Below are 19,077 nucleotides of genomic sequence, written 5' to 3' on the forward strand. Positions count from 1 at the left end.
GGCTGCGTCTTATTATGCAATGCACTCACCATGCGGTCCTCAAATGTTTTGACCATTATGCCATCAGGCAACGATGTGGCCAGCAAAGCCATCTCCTTTCTGACTGTACTGAAGAACTTCTTAGCTTCAGCTGGCTGGAACTCCATCTTCTTAAACGTGTGGGTATCTAGAGCAGGCAGGTAAAACATTTCTCAAGTTTAATTAAAGTGCATGGTCAGGTATATTGCTTTATTAACATCTGGGATGTTACCAGATTGCCTCACTCATATCAGTCAGGTTGCTAAAACATTTCTGGTACAGATGAGTGACTGATGATTTAGACATGCAGTCAGAACAGTCTGAGAAAACGAAAGCTGTCCTTTCATCTTGTATCTTATTTTCTCTTATCTTATAACTTGGTTAAAGGAAACATGTACATTTCTTTTTCCCCCAAAACAGTGTCTTTGGTGATAAATTGTGCTTTTTGAATATCCAACAATATTTCAAATGTCTTTCTTGTACTATTTAGAGAATTATTAGTATATTAATATGAATCACAATACCAATTTTTTCAGAATTTGTCATTATCTTATTTAGAGGTTACATCCAATGTGGAATCTCCTTTCATACTTTGTAAATAATAAATTTGACTAATTCACACCTGGTGCCCACTCGAGTACAGAGAATACCTCGCCCTTGGCACTGGTGAAAGTGACACCAGGTTTACCGCCGCTTTGCTGGCACAGGACAGGCGTATCACTGGGCCACTCCGAGCGCACCGGTGTCTGAGGCTCAGCAGGGGCGGACACACGCTCCTCTTCCATCTTCTCCTCTTCCGCGATGGCCACATTGTCCAGTGTTTTCTTCAGGTTCTCCTGCAGCTTCTTAATGTCATCCAGAAAGCGCTTCTCCTTTGTGGGCTTGACATCGGCTGGGGTGGCGGTGCCAGTGGCGCCTGTCGGCTCGGCTGTGGGTGAGGTGGGCGATCCAGTCCACAGCTGCTCCACTGTCATGTTCTTCAGGCTTTCCAGGATCTTCAGGGCTTCTTTGAGCTCACGGAAGGCCAGCCGCGGTGTCTCCTTATTGGGTTTCTCCTCACTTGTTGGTGCTCCACCTCCACAAGGAAAATAAGTGAGAATTAATGTTCTCAGATTGTTACTGAATAACCTTTTATATGCTAACTGACTGTATGAACTGCTCATTTAAATTTTATATTGAATAAAATTTTTTATAGTCTGGACCAAGTAATACAAGATCAGTTGGGGTGTCCTAACTTTTTCACATGATTGTAGTTACTACAACAGCTTGTTCACTGGGACTTTACTGCTTGACAAAAGGTTAAAAACACTGATATGGTCAGGTTTTCTGTTAGGAGAAATTACTTTAGTATAATATAAAAATATAAAAATAATTATTTTTATAAGTCTGTTATGGCGGGGGGACACGACGGCTTAGTGGTTAGCACGTTCGCCTCACACCTCCAGGGTTGGGGGTTCGATTCCCGCCTCCGCCTTGTGTGTGGAGTTTGCATGTTCTCCCCGTGCCTCGGGGGTTTCCTCCGGGTACTCCGGTTTCCTCCCCCGGTCCAAAGACATGCATGGTAGGTTGATTGGCATCTCTGGAAAATTGTCCGTAGTGTGTGAGTGAATGAGAGTGTGTGTGTGCCCTGCGATGGGTTGGCACTCCGTCCAGGGTGTATCCTGCCTCAATGCCCGATAACGCCTGAGATAGGCACAGGCTCCCCGTGACCCGAGGTAGTTCGGATAAGCGGTAGAAGATGAGTGAGTGAGTGAGTGAGTCTGTTATGGCCATTTAAATCTTTGCCTATATATTATCATTATTTAAGTGCTTGCTGCTGCATTTGCAGTTAAAGGAATCCTAAATGTTGGCAACTTGTCTTTGATTACTACTTTAATTTGATGCATCATCAAGTTTGGATTGTAGTATTTATGATAGAGACCAAACCTTCAAACTGACCAATTGATTTGTTACTTCAAATAACGCCATCCGCTCAGGGTTAGATACTTCATGAGCACTTTACCACACAGGATTAAAACCACAGTCTAATGTGGATTCCATTAAAACCCCCATGTACTAGTTTCTAAAACAGCTGGTAAGAAATGACAATTAACAGTAAAGCTCTCGGTATACTTAATGCACAGATAACATCTGTTAGGTTTGTGCAGAAGACAAAAATGTCTGCCAGTGTTTAAAATCATTTATATTCAAACTCTCTGGTATGATCCAAATGAGGATGGGTTCCATTTTGAGTCTGGTTCCTCTCAAGGTGGCTTTTCCGTGCCACAGTCGCCTCAGGCTTTCCTCATTAAAAGATAAGTTATATATTTTTTATATTCTGTTCTGGTTTGAGACAAAGTACCTAGTTTACAATCTCTCAGACTCTGCAGTTTCATATTGTTTCAATACCAGATGCTAGGATGAAATTATTTATTTATTTGACATTTGTTCCCTCATTTTCTACCTGTAGGCATTTCAGGTGTAGCAGGTGTCCCCTGTGTCTCTGTGCTAGCCATGGCACAGGGCGTCGAGGCTTTAACCTCAGGCACATTTTCTGATTTGGGGGTGGAGTCTTCTACACCTGTCCCCGCCTCCTCCTCCACCTGGCCATTATCAGTCTCCCAGCTGTCGCTCTCATCCTCCCACTCCTCTGAAGAGGCACCGCTGGTGCTGCCCTCACCCGAGTCGTAATACGTCTCCTCAATCTCTGACTCGACATTGTATAGGTGCTGAAAAAATGTTAGATGGACATGTTATCAAATGAATGTTGGAAAATTCAACCTGTTTAATAAATCAAATGTCTGACACGTACTTCGTAGATGGTAATAAGACAATTATATCTCACAAATCATCATTACACAAAGTAAAGCAATAAACAAACAAAACTGTCTAATCATTACTGATTATAAATAAATAAAAGACATTTATTAAAAAAAAAAAAAAACTTTTAGTTTAGATGCTGCCTAACAACCATCCAGTAATTATGTGTAAGATTTACATCCTAATAAATATAATGTTCTTGTATAATAAAACTGTTTGTCAGAATACCGATGGAACTGGTTAGAAATATGAAAATACAGGATATATGAAGAATATATGATGGATAAAGACTAGAGGCTAGAGATGTAATGTAATGATGATGAATGGACAGATACCTGGGGCAAGACGACAGATTTAGAGTTATCAGCCCAGACTACTTCCACCTTACTGCTGACATCAACTCTGCACACTTGTCCCACAGTCCTCTGTACGCGCACACACACACACAAACACATACAGACACAGACATGTTGGGTACAAGACACAGATAACAGAGTAGAGGGGTATATTTAGACAGACATGTCACATAATAACAGTAAACACATCTTTATATTGTATTTTCTTCTCGTATCTGAAGTTTTTTTATTTTATTAATTTTATTATTTTTTCTATTAAAAGGTGCAATTTGTGTGGTGCTTTTTTCTATTCAAATATTATTCATATTATATTCATATAATAAAATTATTATTATTTGATTAATTATTACCCCATAATTGCCTCGTTACAATGTGGTAGGGAAAAGGTTTGGTAAATAACTGAAAAAACATATCAACATATGTCTACTGTGGTCAACAAGAACACAGGAATTAACTTCAAAATAACACAACAGGTCAATTTTCATGTTTTTTCAAACCTTTTCAGAATAATTAAGCTAGCTGTAATAAGCATCAGCCCAAAATACATTCAAGAAACCTTGATCAGAACTGGAAGTTCAGGAAAGTGATAATGGAAGATACGTTACTTCATTGTTGAACTCCTCTGACCCGGAGTTGCCTATCCGTATGACGATGTCCGTGGTGTGAAAGTGGAAGTCAGGGTGATCTGATATGTCGTAAACACTGACGTCTTCTTCTTCACCAATCACCTGGAATTAATGCAACAAAGTAAAACAAACAAAAAGTGGCTGAAACGAGACACTTCACAAAAAAAAAAATTGATGAAGGAAGTGTAGGAAAGTTCGTCAACCAGGCTGTGAGGCTAAACAAAGCTCTTACCTCCACATCGTCTCCTGTAGAGTTCAGTTTGATCCACTTCACCACACATGTCCTGGCCTTGTGGTCTCCTCTCTGAATCACACCATACACGCTCGGGTCCTGCAGAGCTTGGCCTGTAAATCAAGCATTTGCTTTATGCCTTAACAATAAAAGGTTACAGTTATTTAGGCAGCATACAAATTAGTTTAAAAATATTTAATAAATGAAGTAGAAATAGAATTTCTCCCGTATACTCAATCAGCCAAGACAAATCTGTTGTTCGTTGTTTTCTGCTTTAGTTTTCCTACTGGTGCTACCGGGCTAGTGTAGCATAAAAAAATATCAACTTACAAGTCTATACAACACAAGCACTAGTGAGCTCATTGAAGGCAGAGTGCACTGATGACAAGGTTTCTGTATCATTTGTTAGCATTGTGAGTAAAGTAGGAAACATTAACCAGTAGACCAAGGAAGATGAAGCTACAAACAGTTAACTAAGAATTTAGTGATAAAATAAATCTAAGGATCACATTATAAATGACAAATTTCCAGTTATTCACAGTGGATTTTTCCTTTGTGTTTTGCACATGTTTATAAATATGTAAATTACATTAAGTCACACTAAATCACTTCGGCAAGTCCATGTGACATTACTGAAGAACTGGATAAGGCATATATTTCTGAACAAATCTGGGTAAGAATATTCTAGCTATATTAAGATGTACAAAGAAATAAATGAAAGACACAAAATATGTCTGGGCTGATTTTTTTTAAATTTACATTTGTATCAAATGTTCCAACAACAAAAATACGACCACTAGTGCATGTTATATTTAAGCAGGAAAATCACACACTGCTTATTAAGAGCAAGTTAGTATGGCATTAATGTAAGAGTGGAGCACTTACTGCGTTTGTCTACTACGTAGTCTCCAGGGCAGAACTCGTGGTTGTCCAGGTGTTGGATTGGGATGAGATCGTTAGAACGAATTCCTGTCTCTAGCCGACCGTCCTTCCACATGACATCAGCTGAAGTAACCGTGGAAACGACCTCAACAGCCACTCTGCGTGCACACACACACATACACACACACGCACACTTTTTAAATTCTAACAACTTTAACACTTCCATTTATACTAGAACAGCTGATTCTATACGTCACTGCACACCATACACACATGCTGCTATATAAAGCATAGCCGTGCCGACAGTTTGACTCCTCAGAGAGACAGAAATGAGAAGAAATTGGGACACAGTTAAAAAAGGCCTCTCTGGCCTGGCTGCCGGTTTTCTATTATGCCTCTATCTATTTCAAGTGCTCTTTTTGGATCTTTGTTCACGTCATCACAACATGATAACTAAACACAAAAACGACGCACACACACACATACATGCACACACATTTTGTTTTGATTCACATTACACCAAGGCCCCAAGGTAGGGAGTGTGTAAAAGACACTTACTGATATTTCAAACAAAGCCAGTGACATTGTAAGACACAGACAGTGCAAGAGAGCGGTCAATAAACACGTCTGTGTGTGTGCAGGGTGTTAAATATCCCCTACTGCGGCTGATTAAGAGATGCTTCACTGGCAAGAGAGCTCATAAAGACTCTTATAGACCTGGTTTATATTTTCAGAATGTGTAGACATTCTCACTCACTCACTCTCACTCATTTTCTACCGCTTATCCGAACTACCTCGGGTCACGGGGAGCCTGTGCCTATCTCAGGCGTCATCGGGCATCAAGGCAATGTGTAGACAGCAGACTATAATACCACTAAACTTCTGTATAAACAGACTGGGTTGAAAAGGAAAGCTTGAAAGGTTAGTAAAGTAGCTTGTATATAAGAAGGGGAGTAACACAATGGAACTACACTGTATGTTTATATGTATCTGTCGTCAGATTTAAACCTGAAGTGGGTTTGTCATATTATATATTATATATATATATATATATATATATATATATATATATATATATATATATATATATATATATATATATATATATATATATATATATATATATATATATATAAAAATACACACACACACACACACACACACACACTTAACTAGAGTTGAGGGCTACACTGTGGTTTTTTTTTAATCCTGCAACTAGTGAAGAGAATTTTTCCTAATGTATGAAAATAAGATCTGTCCCAATCCTAAAGCTAATGTTTATCTAGTCTCAATCCAAAGCAAGGAAGAGGTGAATATTGCAGAGCAGGAAATATCAAAGATTAGAAAGGAGGAGGTGAGGAAGGTTCTGAGGTGAATCAAGAGTGGAAAGTCTGTTGGTCCAGATGACATACCTGTGGAGGTCTGAAAGTGTCTAGGAGAGACAGCAGGGGAGTTTCTAACTAGATTGTTCAACAGGATTTTAGAGATTGAAATGCCTGAGGAATGGAGGAGAAGAGTTCTAGTGTGGCTCTTTAAGAACAAGGGTGATGTGCAGAGAGGTATAAAGTTGAAGATCCACACAATGAAGCTATGGGAAAGAGAAGGGGAAGCTAGGCTAAGAAAGGAAGTGGATATTTGTGAGCAGCAGTATGGTTTCATGCACAGAAAGAACACTACTGATGCAATTTTTGCTCTGAGAATGTTAATGAAGAAGTACAAAGATGGTCAGAAGGAGCAGCACTGTGTGTTTGTGGATTTAGAGAAAGTGTATGACAGGGTGCCAAGAGAGGAGCTATGGTAATGTGTGAAGATGTCAGGAGGGGCAGAGAAGTAAGTCAGAGTAGTTCAGGATATGTATGAGAGGAGTATGACAGCAGTGAGATGTGCCTAAGGTCAGACAGAGGATTTCAAGGTGGAGGTGCGGCTACATCAAGGATCGGCTTTGAGTCCCTTCTTGTTTGCTATGGTGATGGACAGGTTGACAAATTAAGTCAGACAGGGATCGCTGTGGACAATGATGTTTGTGGATGACATTGTGATCTGTAGTGAGAGTAGAGAGCACATGGAGGAACACCTGGAAAGGTGGAGGTTTCTCTGGAGGTAGAAGAGGAATGAAAGCCAGTCGTAGTAAAACAAAAATACATGTGTTTGAATGAGAGGGAGTGAAGTAGAACAGTGATCAAAAGACATGAGGCAGAGATGGCGGTAGCAGAGATGAGAATGGACAGGATTAGAAAAGAGCACATCAGAGGGTCAGCTCAGGTTGGCAGGTTTGGGGACAAGGACAGAGAGGCTAGATTGAGATGGTTTGGACATGTACAGGTAGAAGGATGTTGGATATGGAGCTGCCAGGTAAGATGTCAAGAGGAAGGACAAAGAGGAGATTATAGGGATGTGTTAAATGAAGACATGAAATTAAATGGTGCAATACTAGAGGATGCCGAGGACGGAGTTAGGTGGAAACAGATGATTCGCTTTGGCGAACCCTTACGGGAAAATCCAAAAGTAGAAGAAGAGTTCTGTGTTAAATCATTGCAGGTTGGTTAATTGGAATTGATGGCTAAAAATAGCAGTTACTGGGTAGAACAGAGAACATCCCACTGGTTAGCTAATAATTTTAGATATGTTTATCCCCAATATGACTGATACACATACATGTGAATGTGTTCATTCATCAGAGCTGAACAGCTCACCTGAAGGGGTGTATCCAGACTAGTGTATCACTCTGAGCTGGCCACCATTTACACCAATTATATCCAACAATAATGCAGCACATTTTACACAATTAATAGAAATTTAACTTACCTGTCTCCTGGTTTGAACTCTCGAGAGAACTTAGTCTTCTTCTTCTTGTGTTTCCTCTTCAGGTTGCGGATAGACAGAGGGATGCTCTTCTTTCTGCTCGGGCCGCTGTGCAGCGAGGCTGTAGAGCTGGCCGAGGAAGTAATTGAGCTTGTATCGTCCGTGTCTTCTGCTGCGTCCTCATCTGACTCCAGCTCCCCGAGTAGAGGCCACTGTGCCTGACGCATTGTAGGTTCCTGATCCCTTATTTCCTCTACTGCTTCATTTGGGACAGGGCCATTATTGGAGCTTTGTTGGCCAGAGTTCTCCTCTGTATAGATATGAGGTGCCTCTGATTGTTGCTCTATTAAAAATGTGAATAATAAGAATAATTAATATAAAAACAAATACTAATTAAATAAGGCAATTACACATAGGCACTAAACCTCCCAAAACCAAGCACAAGCTGCTTGCTTATATTTGAAATTCTTATTGCACTGAATATTTCTAAAAGAAAAAGTTAAAAAAAAAAAAAAAAAAAAAAAACACAAAGGAACTAATTCTTTTTTTGTCTTAAATTGACAGAATAAGCCTTTGCATCATTTTAAAAAAATAGTAATTATTAAAGGATTCAATTATTATTATCCAAGCTTTGATCATTGGAATCAACAACAATGTTTGTTATGCATATCAGTGTTTTATAGAACATGAACCTCAGTCGTATCAGCTCGGTGGCACAAAGACTTTTGATTAATTTAAAGTATCATAAATAGGTCAACCAAACATGTTTTTGGGGAACATTTTTGGACTAGTTTGCCAATGCCACTACATCACAGGTCAGCGCAACAAACTTGGAGGAAAGAGCCATCTACCCACCTCCACAAACAGATACCCACGAGTGACGAGCGGGTAGAGAGAAAGAGTATAAACCTGCATTGCCAGAATTCAAACCATTACACACAAAATATATTGTTTAACTGGGAAGTAGCACTGAACAGCTCAACAGACAAAGCCAAGATAGAAACAATCTAATCAGAACTACATTTTTACCCAGAATCGCTTCCTCAATTAATCTTTATGCCACACTGAAAACCCAATACTGCTTGCATACAGTGATACCATACTACATACAGAGAAGGTGGAGCTCCTGATTTTAGCACTTTGACCTCCTTTTTGTCTATTTATACAGATAACGGTGTGTTCTACAGTGTCAAAGCACAGCAGTAATCGAAAATGACACGTTCAAGACTTGAACAAAGCAGTGTATGATTTAGTCTTCACAGTGCTAAACCAGAGTTTATCTGCTTTGATATTAAAGACAAAAATACCTGCAGTGCAAAAATAAAAAAGATGCATATTTCATACCCTGAGCCTGATTGGCTGATATGGGGATTATGAAGCATTAGAAAAATGGTACAATTTTATTTCAGTGGGAACAAAGAGAAAAAAAATGCAGCAGGAGAAGAAGAAAGGTTCACGTTTGAAACTATGAGCCATGGTAGAGACTGCGGGACTCCGTTTGGTGACTCATGCACCGAATTCCATGCCAATTTGATCTGCCCTCAACAAAACCATCCACCCCTGAAGCCTTTAAAGGAATATACTGATTAATAAATCAGTTTTCTCTGCAAGTGTAAGCTTAGCCTTCGTCTTCATTGATTAATCATTTAGATGTATGCATGTGGCAAACCCTTTCATCCAAAACAACTTGTAAGCAGGTACAACAGCTGATGCCAGCAGTGTGGATTTGGACTTCCTGGCCACTTAATCAAAACCTTACCCCTAAACACTCCACATACAGGGAGCAAAAAGGCATTTGAGAAACTCAGTGATGCAGTGGAGCCTAGCAAAGAAATGTCAGGTCATCAATGACATAACAAGAAAGGATGACAAGAATTTAGCATCATCATAGGAAGGGCAATGAACTGGACAAGCAAGACATTGAAGCAGCACTTAAAGCGGCTATTACTTAAGTGTAACTGTACAGCTCTATGAATTTAGGGCATCTATGTGACCATCCATAGCAGGAGAACCTGATTCACAGTGGAGCAGAAAGCACTCGTCAGAAGTAGAATTAACTCAACTGTTGGTCTGTTACAATATTTCTTTTGAACAAACGGTTTATTAAGTCACAATTTTCAAAGTGAGATGGAAGAAGAGCCGCAGGATGTAAATCCTTTACAGATTAGCTTTAGGTTAGATTATCCTCTGATTCACTTGTAAGTGACTCTATAAAAGTACCTGTCATTGGCTAATGTAATGGGTTAACAAAATAGAATTGAGCGACTGAGAAACGTCATCTGTCTGCTTTCAACACTGAGAACAACAGCAGAGAAATAAACCCGCAAATTCACCTTCAGCTTCATCCGTTTTCCCAGCCGTCTGCACACTGTTAGACTGTGATTCTGCGCTCTCCGTTGCCTTCTTTCCTGGGTGCTTTTTAAACATTCGTTTGACCTGTAAAACAGGAGCAGAGACGTCTAACTCTAGGAAGGCTGTTTTTTTTCTGTCTGTATGAGAGTTAAAGTTAGTAAAAGTTTCTGTGTGTGTGAATCCACCTCACCTTCCGGATGACTGGGTCTTCAGGTAAGACCGGCGCCCCTTCTGGCCCCTCACAGGTGATTCGTGTTGCATCTCCTTTAGCGGGAAAGACGTACAGAGCTCTCTCGCCCAGCTGCCTCTGTGTGTGATCAAAGTATCCCAGGCGCTTCACTCTAAACAGATCAGACAACATAAAATCGTATGATCTGGCAACACAGCTTGATTCAAATTTAGTAACATATAATTAATTTAATTGAATTGAGTTTACAAATAATTCAAACAAAGTCAAAAACAGTCAGGTAGACGTACATAATTTGACAATTTCAAAATATCAACAGCAAAAGCATGTTGTCTACATAGGAATATCCTATGCCTCCTAAATACTTTCTCTCTTTTGAGTCATACATTTAACAGTGTGCACGCAACAAGAGATTATTATTCCTAAATAATGCATTATGTTCATTTTTTTTAATTATCCATGTTTGCACAACCTGCAGGGTTTTTTTTTCCTGAGTGAAGAGTTAACTTTTAGATTAATAAAGGTTTAACATTGCCAAGTAGGTCATTCTGCCTGAGACTGAGGACACAACGTCAAGTTGTCTGAATTAAATCCAAATAAACCTTGTAACATATTGCTGTTTAATAAGTTAATTGTATGACACAGCAAAACAAAAGGAGCAAAGTCTGTGTGATCTGAAGGTCACTTAGATTTGCTCTCATTTCCCAGGCTGTATCATGTCTCAGTACAGCTATAATAGACACTATCGTGCACAATCTTCTCCCTTTCTTAAGCCTGAATATGAGCGCATGTACTTACTTAACATTAAATAATTAGCCAGGTCACGAAACAGTATGTTTAAAGATTCCCAGTTTACTCAGTAGCCATTAAATCACAAACATGAATGTTCATACACTTAGTAGGCTTAATCTTTACAATGGTATCTAGTTCATTTGAAATGAATCAGATTAGTTAACCTTGGTTCGAGTAGGATTACAGAAAAGTGCTTCTGAACAGCTGTAAGTGGACACGTTTTATTGTTGTCGTTGAAGCAGAATCAAATGTTTAGAAGTGAAGTGATTTCAAGTCAAAGTTTCTCTGCATACTCATTTCACTGGACCATGAACATTGTAATCATTATAAATGACTGGTATTGTGTTGTCTATTGTTTTTTTAAACACAGTAAAGATGTTTTATTGTGTTACTTTATTTTTAGAAGATGATGTAGTGCCTCCTCCGGATATATTCAGACAGTACGTTTTGCTGTGATCCAGTTCAATGTTACTTTGTGTTGTGTTTCATTCTGTTCATTGGCACAACACTGGGTTTACATTATAGTCTAGCATGTTGGTATTTTGGTTTAGATTATATTTGGTATAGAAATAATTTCTTTCATCAAGATACTGCACACGCATCTTTTTTTTTCTTTCTTTCTTTAACCAGGTGAGTCAGTTGAGAACCAGTTCTCATTTACAATGACAACCTGACCAATTTCTATCTTTCATTTTTTGTTTATAGGTTTGGTCTTATCTTCACAACCTAGAGTTTCAGAAAAGATTTACTTGCAAGAGGTTACTGCAGTGGGAAATCTGAATAGCTATAAGCCACGCAATAGAGATGATCGAGTATTACTGCACTGCTGCAAGGAGAAATTTCCAGCAGAATATCAGAGCTTTACTGTAAGCAACACCACTTGACAGCACTGCAGTGCACGATGTTCATTCAAAAGCAAAACTGGATGAATCTAACAGTGTATACTGTGTTATACAGACTACTACTGAGGATAGGTTTAGTTCATCACTGCTGTAGATCGACACCTTAATATTTATAAGAAGGGTTTATATATTTAGGGTAAAACTTGTTAAATATAATTCTAAAAATTTAACCCCTTAAAACTGAATATTCTGAATTTTACCATGCAATGATTCATTGTGTTTTAGGCTCCTAACATTATTCTAACATTATTTAAATAATGCAACCCATGATAAGGGCCAGATGTGGGGTAGGGGAGGATTGCCACATTGAACATTTTATTAGAAAAATGCAATATTTACACCAATTAACAGGATTTCACAGAATTCTACTTCTGGAATGAGAAAACCAGCAACTTTATACATAATGATCAATGGAGTTATATAAACCTCACCATAAGCATTGGTGTGAAATTAAAAATAATTGTTGTTCTGCGAGCGTTATCTATTTAATCTAATAATCATGTTAGAGACAGACAGACAGACAGACAGACAGACAGAGCTAAGGCAGTCAGTCACAGAAAGGATAGACAGACAGATATTGAGGCAGGTAAAATGAAAGGTTGACAAAAAGGGGGATAGAGATAGAGAGAGACAGACAAAAAGGCAGGCATACAAAAGGTAGACAGAAGGGTAGATAAAGGACAAAGAAATAGAGAAACAGATGGAAGCAAAAAAATACAGACAGACAAGCTTCTGAAGGCTTTATCTGGTTATTTTATAAATAATGTAATCATAAGCAGTTACAGATAGGTATGGCGGTAGGTAGGTAGATAGATAGATAGACAGACTGACACTTTTTCAGTCACACTGTTCCACTGTTTATTAGTAATTAGAAATAGATATTTAAAAGGTGAACATGAAAAAGGAACCAAAATAAAACTGTTACTCCAGCGATGCTAAATAAGAATGGTTTTCATTTACAAATACAAATTAAATAATATCCCAATTATGTGATTTCCATTGCTGCTGAACTTCATACAGGAGACTACTGTAGTTGTGTTACTGTGAAATGGTGTTCGTACCTGCAGAGGTTCTCCTGTGTGATGGTGGATGGCGGGGGAAAGACACTGTCCGAGCCTTGAGGGGAGTAGCTCTTAGTGATCCATGTGACTTTGAGCTCCACAACCTGCACCTAGTGAAGACATTCAGCAATAATGGATGAATGCTAGCTGCTTAAAACTGATGCTCATCCCCAAAACTGTGTTCACAGAGTCTAAAACATATCTTAAGAAAACTGAAATATAAACAGTGCACAATTTTTTTTTTCACTTTTAAATCTCATTAGAGTCACTCTAACAAAAATATAACTTATAACTTGTGAACAAATATTTTACAATCAGTATTTGTATGAATATGAAAATAGATAATAACATATAATGCCATGCATTTAATGCATGTATTTAGACGCGACCTACCTCTTCTACCACCACTCTGAACTTGCTCTTCTTGCTGAGGACTGGCTTCACTCCGTACAGCCACTGCACGCTGGAGAAGACCTTAGCCGGCCCAATGAGGACTTGACCCGGGTAAAAACCGTATGCCTCGTCAAAAAACAGCCCCTGACACACAGTGAAAGATGAAAAGTTTAAAGCTATGTATTAGAGAAAAACAAACAACAATCTTAATCCAAAAGCTAAACCTGTCAATCATTGTTTTATGGAGTACTAAAATTGGACTGGTAAATATGGTAAAACTGGACTGGTTTATGCAGGGGAACCACATGCTGAGATGCTAAAACAGATGCATACAGACAAACAATTTCAACCATTTTCATATGATGGAAGCAGCTGAGCGGATAACAGAATATTGTGCTTCAGCAGTGAATGTCATCTCTACAATTCCAGGAAAGTACTGCACTGGAAGAAAAACTAGTACTTTTACAGCAGTCTCAATAAATAGGTGAAGCAATGGCCACTATTCAGAGGCTCTACACAAATCATTTACATGAACCATTGCAGATATTGTAGCAGATCCTCTGTTGTGGCTTTCCCCTTGTATAGTACTTAAAATAGACCAGAGACCTGCTACAGTGCTAAAGACTTTTAAGGGTTACAGGCTGTGACAGATTTTTGACACAAGTTTATCTATTTATCTAGAGGAGCTCTTACTGAATCGCTGACATGTGGGTAAACATCATAGAGTTTGGATCCATCTTCTTCACTCATTGAACATCTGTACAAAGATGATTAAGCAGTTTACAAACAATCACACAGAAAGCCACATCTTACTCTAATGCAAAATCTAATGAAGTCTGAAAACACTTGCTTAAGTTAAACTACTTAAAATCAGTAACTACAACAGAAGAACATTAAGATTAAAGTTCTACACACAGATCAGGCTGGATGAGGAGACTACTACAGTGATCGGAAAGAAATCTGCCTTCAAGTCATGGTCAAGATAAAAAGGTGTCTCTGAACATTAACTCAAAGACAAAAACAAAAACAAGGACAGGAAAGAATAAATGAGTATACCTTGCGCCATTGGACAGCTTCAGGATGATGCGATTGCTGAGGTCATACACTTTCCCCAGCCAGAAGTCATACACAATGTAGTCACCATACATAAAAGACTACAGGGGGATCGGAGAAGAGAGGAACAACAACTATGGGCAAAGATTACCTTATTTCCTGGTGTACAGATATGAACAAAAAAAAAAATCATTCAAAGCAACCAATACCTAAAGTAAAATTACAGGCAGCAATCATTTCTGAAAGCTGAACATCTTTAACAGTTTTGTATTTGTGCATTTTGGAAAACTGTAATTGCCAACATTCATTCAGTAAATGCTACTGGAATAATTGAGCAAGTTGGGAATTTGTGGAACATTTGTCTGTTATTGTTAAACAATGGTGAATATTATTAGTTAACTTATTTTAAATAGGCCAGTTGACCCAGTTATCAAACAATATCGATAAAGAAGCATTTCCCAATTATGGCTACAGGTTTTATATAACAGAGACCAGAGGAGAATGACCAGAGCATTTCTAGCTGACATGAAGACTACAGTAACTCAAGTAACCACTCTTTACACTCTTGGGGCTGAAGGGCTTAAAGAGCAGAAGACTGGATAAGATACTAGACCAGATTCACGGTACTAGGTTCTGGTTCAGAACAGGGATCTGAAGCAACATTTGGCACAGGCCAGATCAGGATGAGAAAAAGACCAGGTCAGTTTCTCCTCTGAACTTCTCTCTCATGACAAAGACCTTTTTAGCCACATAACAGCTGCAGAACAGCTGCTTCTTAATATTTTTTGCTTGTCACACATTTTTTAAAAAAGTAGATAGTGAGTATATAAATTTTTTTTGCAGGGATAATAAAATCAAATTTGAAGATAAAGAAAACTTACCCAGATGTGTTGCAGGTCCCGACTGTTTACAGGATATAAACAGCAGTTGGTCCCCACCAGTTTCACAGCACACTCTGTGTTAATGTTGGTCACTATACCACACTGCTTATCCTGCAGGACCCAAATGACACACAGTTGCTCACAGCCTCCTTACACCAGTACCATAACATGTTTTAATCTCTAATAGCTGGCCGCAAATTAGTTCCGAGCAATTTTATCTGTGACAATCGGTGGATTAAATCAGGTCTATTAACATCTGACAGCTGAGAACAGCTTGATTTATAAAGTGTGAAGTGAGACCCGATTAAGGCCGGGGGGAACTGTGCACTGCGCAATTAACATCCGAGGTGATAAGTGAGCAACTCACATTTGAATTCATTCGGCGCACAAAGTCTCGAGGCACAATGGATCGATCTTCAAGTTTCAGCTGTGAAATAGAGAGATAGAGGGAGAGAGAGAGAGAAATCAGAGTTAGTGATAATTGAAACAAGCAGTCACTTGTCCCCTTTAGCAAAGGCAAGCTTTTTTCAGTAAAGTTCCAGCAGTAACAAGAGCTTGAGGACTGGATCACCCTTAAGTTCTCTGTGCTAGATGGAGGAGTGTCAGTGCTTTGTGAAAATCAGGTAAAGCTGAAACTTTAGGCTTTTCAACATAGGAACGTCTTTGCAGTTTCTCTGCAACATAAGCTGCATTTTTGTCTTATTAACTTTAAGAGTGAGAGGAAAACAGAGGCTGGTGCATGAATAAGGGTAGAGGAATGAATGCTATAATGTAAGCGCTAACAGGAACTTGTTTCACTAAATATACAGCGGGTAAAATAAGTATTGAACACGTCACCATTTTACTCAGTAAATATATTTCTAAAAGGTGCTATTGACATGAAATTTAGACCAGATGTTGGTAACAACCCATTCAATCCATACATGCAAAGAAATCAAACCATAGATGTCCGTAAATTAAGTTATGTTTAATAATGTTAAATGACACAGGAAAAAAGTATTGAACACGCTTACTGAAACATATTTAATATTTTGTACAAAAGCCTTTGTTGGTAATGACAGCTTCAAGACACCTCCTGTATGGAGAAATGAGTTGCATGCATTGCTGAGGTGTGATTTTGGCCCATTCTTCCACACAAACAGTCTTCAAATCTTGAATGAACTCTGATCTTTAGTTCTTTCCATAGATTTTCAATTGGATTCAAGTCAGGTGATTGGCTGGGCCATTCTAGCAGCTTTATTTTCTTTCTCTGAAACCAATTGAGAGTTTCCTTGGCTATGTGTTTGGGATCATTGTCTTGCTGAAATGTCCACCCTCATTTCATCGTCATCATCCTGGTAGATGGCAGCAGATTTTTATAAAGAATGTCTCTCTATATTTTCCCATTCATTCTTCATTCAGTTATATGAAGTTTGCCAGTACCGTATGCTGAAAAACAGCCCCACACCATGATGTTCCCACCTGTTGGTACGGTATGGTGTTTGTGGGGTGATGTGCAGTGCCATTTCTCCTCCAAACATGGTGTGTATTATGGCATCCAAAGAGTTCAATTTTGACCAGACTATATTCTCCCAGTATTTCACGGGCTTGTCCAAATGTTGTGCAGCAAACTTTAAATGAGCTTCAACATGTCTTTTCTTCAGCAGTGGAGTCTTGCGTGGTGAGCGTGCATACAGGCCATGGCGGTTTTTTTTTTTTATTTGAAAGGGACAATGCACATCAATCAACATTTTTTGTTTACACTCAAAATGTAAATGTGCCAGAATTAGCTGAAGAGCTATTTTTCATCTGCAGTCCCTTGGCAGGTCAACACAATATCATTGAGTGCATTACTTATTGTTTTTTTTTAAACAACTGTACCTGCTGATTCCAGGTCTTTCTGAATCTGTCCACAAGTGATCCTTGGCTCTTAGACAACACTTCTGATAATTCTTTTCACTCATCTGTCAGAAATCTTGCGAGGAGCACCTGGTCGTGGCCGTTTATGGTGAAATGATGTTCTTTCCACTTACGGATTATGGCCCCAACAGTGCTCACTGGAACATTCAGAAGTTTTGAAATCCTTCTGTAACCAATGCCATCAGAATGTTTTGCAACAATAAGGTTGCGAAGGTCTTGAGAGAGTTCTTTGCTTTTACCCATCATATGTTTCTTGTGTGATACCTTGGCAAGGAGACCTTTTTATAGGCCATCAGTTTGGACAGAACCAGCTGATATTAATTTACATTGACAAGGGGCAGGATTGCTTTCTAATTATGTTGGCTTTGTAGAAGCCAACATTCTGTTTTCCTATTTAAGCTTAGACAAAAATATATCAAGAGTAACTCCTCCTAGGGCTTTCGAGCTACATGCACCTTTCGGATATGTCGTAGACCCTGGTCTGAAGTTTGTTGCTATTGCTTTTCTAAGCGACTTCCGGTACCGGGTCTCAAAGTGGCCTTTTTTCCCCATAGACTCCCATTATAAAGTTTGGAGGTTTATAACTCGCCAAGCTTTCGAATTATCTACACTAAACTTGGCCAGCTCCTTTAGGGTGATACTATGAACAAAATTTTAAATTGGTGTACCGACTGGCCTTTCGGTTGTCCCGCCCCCAAAATATGCAAAATCAAAAAACTTTTTACAACATGGACATGTGACATATCAAAACACTCAGCCCAAGGAGGGGAACTCCCTCACGGGTATTCTGATGACGTTATGTTATGTGAAAACAAAAAACATTAGCACAACATGGGCATGTGACATCAAAATACTCAGCCCAAGGAGGGGAAACGCGTCACCGGTTTTCAGATGACGTCACATGCTCGTCTATACTTGCCTCTAAATGTTTTGGCACCCTAGCGCTCCACTAGATTTCACAAGTTTTATGTACACTTGCCTCCAAATGTATCACTGACCCTTATGTCCACTTGCCTCCAAAAAGCACCCGCCTTTGTGAATACTTGCCTCGCCAAAGCAAACATCAAAGTTTGTTGCGACAAACTTTATAAATCTAGTTACTGATTGTCTTGGCTTTCCATGCCTTTTTGCACCTCCCTTTCTTCATGTGCTCAATACTTTTTCCCTGTGTCATTTAACATTATTAAACATAACTTAATTTACGGACATCTATGGTTTGATTTCTTTGCACATGTGGATTGAATGGGTTGTTACCAACATCTGGTCAAAATTTCATGTCAATAGCACCTTTAGAAATAAATTTACTGAGAAAAATGGTGACGTGTTCAATACTTATTTTACCCGCTGTATGTAACTATATACTGCTAAAAAAAAAAAACATGTACCGTAGTTTAGCAAATATAAACTGTAACAACTTGCAAATTGTTGTAATATAAAAGAAATAAAACTCTTTATGATGTTATGAAAATAATCAACTTTGGAAGGGTAAGCGTTACTCCGTTCATGGAACATATTCAAACATTGGACCTCATTTAATCTAACTTTATATAAACGAATGTATTTGTGAACTTTGTTTTTGGAAAATTTATACAAGACGTGTGGTGCTGATGAAAGTCTAATCCTAAGAGTTAAATTTACATATAAGGAGTATCACTAAGGTGAGCCTCATATGAGTTACTTCAAATAGAATAATTGTTGAGGAATATATAATACATATAATACATTGTACATATTGATAAGATTTTTCTTTTAATAAATATTCTAAATCCTAAATTTAAGAAAAATCGAACTAGGCAGTTTGAACAAACGAAATCACAACAATGAAAAAAAGATGTTAAAGTT

General features: G+C 38.6%; 1 protein-coding gene across 1 annotated transcript in view; it reads right to left on the reverse strand.

Annotated features, from left to right (window-relative positions):
- The window catches only part of ube2o (ubiquitin-conjugating enzyme E2O), a 35,350-nt gene that overhangs the window by 5,732 nt on the left and 10,541 nt on the right, over positions 1-19,077 (reverse strand). Inside the window, exons 2-17 of the mRNA XM_060868658.1 lie at positions 15,704-15,763; positions 15,337-15,447; positions 14,459-14,556; positions 14,096-14,159; positions 13,403-13,546; positions 13,010-13,119; positions 10,258-10,408; positions 10,049-10,151; positions 7,719-8,058; positions 4,917-5,071; positions 4,032-4,144; positions 3,779-3,901; positions 3,153-3,242; positions 2,462-2,726; positions 641-1,093; positions 30-166 (exon numbers count right to left, since the gene is read on the reverse strand). Coding sequence (XP_060724641.1) covers positions 30-166; positions 641-1,093; positions 2,462-2,726; positions 3,153-3,242; positions 3,779-3,901; positions 4,032-4,144; positions 4,917-5,071; positions 7,719-8,058; positions 10,049-10,151; positions 10,258-10,408; positions 13,010-13,119; positions 13,403-13,546; positions 14,096-14,159; positions 14,459-14,556; positions 15,337-15,447; positions 15,704-15,763 — 2,517 coding nt within the window. The remainder of the gene's footprint in view (positions 1-29; positions 167-640; positions 1,094-2,461; positions 2,727-3,152; positions 3,243-3,778; positions 3,902-4,031; positions 4,145-4,916; positions 5,072-7,718; positions 8,059-10,048; positions 10,152-10,257; positions 10,409-13,009; positions 13,120-13,402; positions 13,547-14,095; positions 14,160-14,458; positions 14,557-15,336; positions 15,448-15,703; positions 15,764-19,077) is intronic.

Source organism: Tachysurus vachellii, chromosome 4 (genome assembly GCF_030014155.1).
Source record: "Tachysurus vachellii isolate PV-2020 chromosome 4, HZAU_Pvac_v1, whole genome shotgun sequence".
Classification (NCBI taxonomy): domain Eukaryota; kingdom Metazoa; phylum Chordata; class Actinopteri; order Siluriformes; family Bagridae; genus Tachysurus; species Tachysurus vachellii.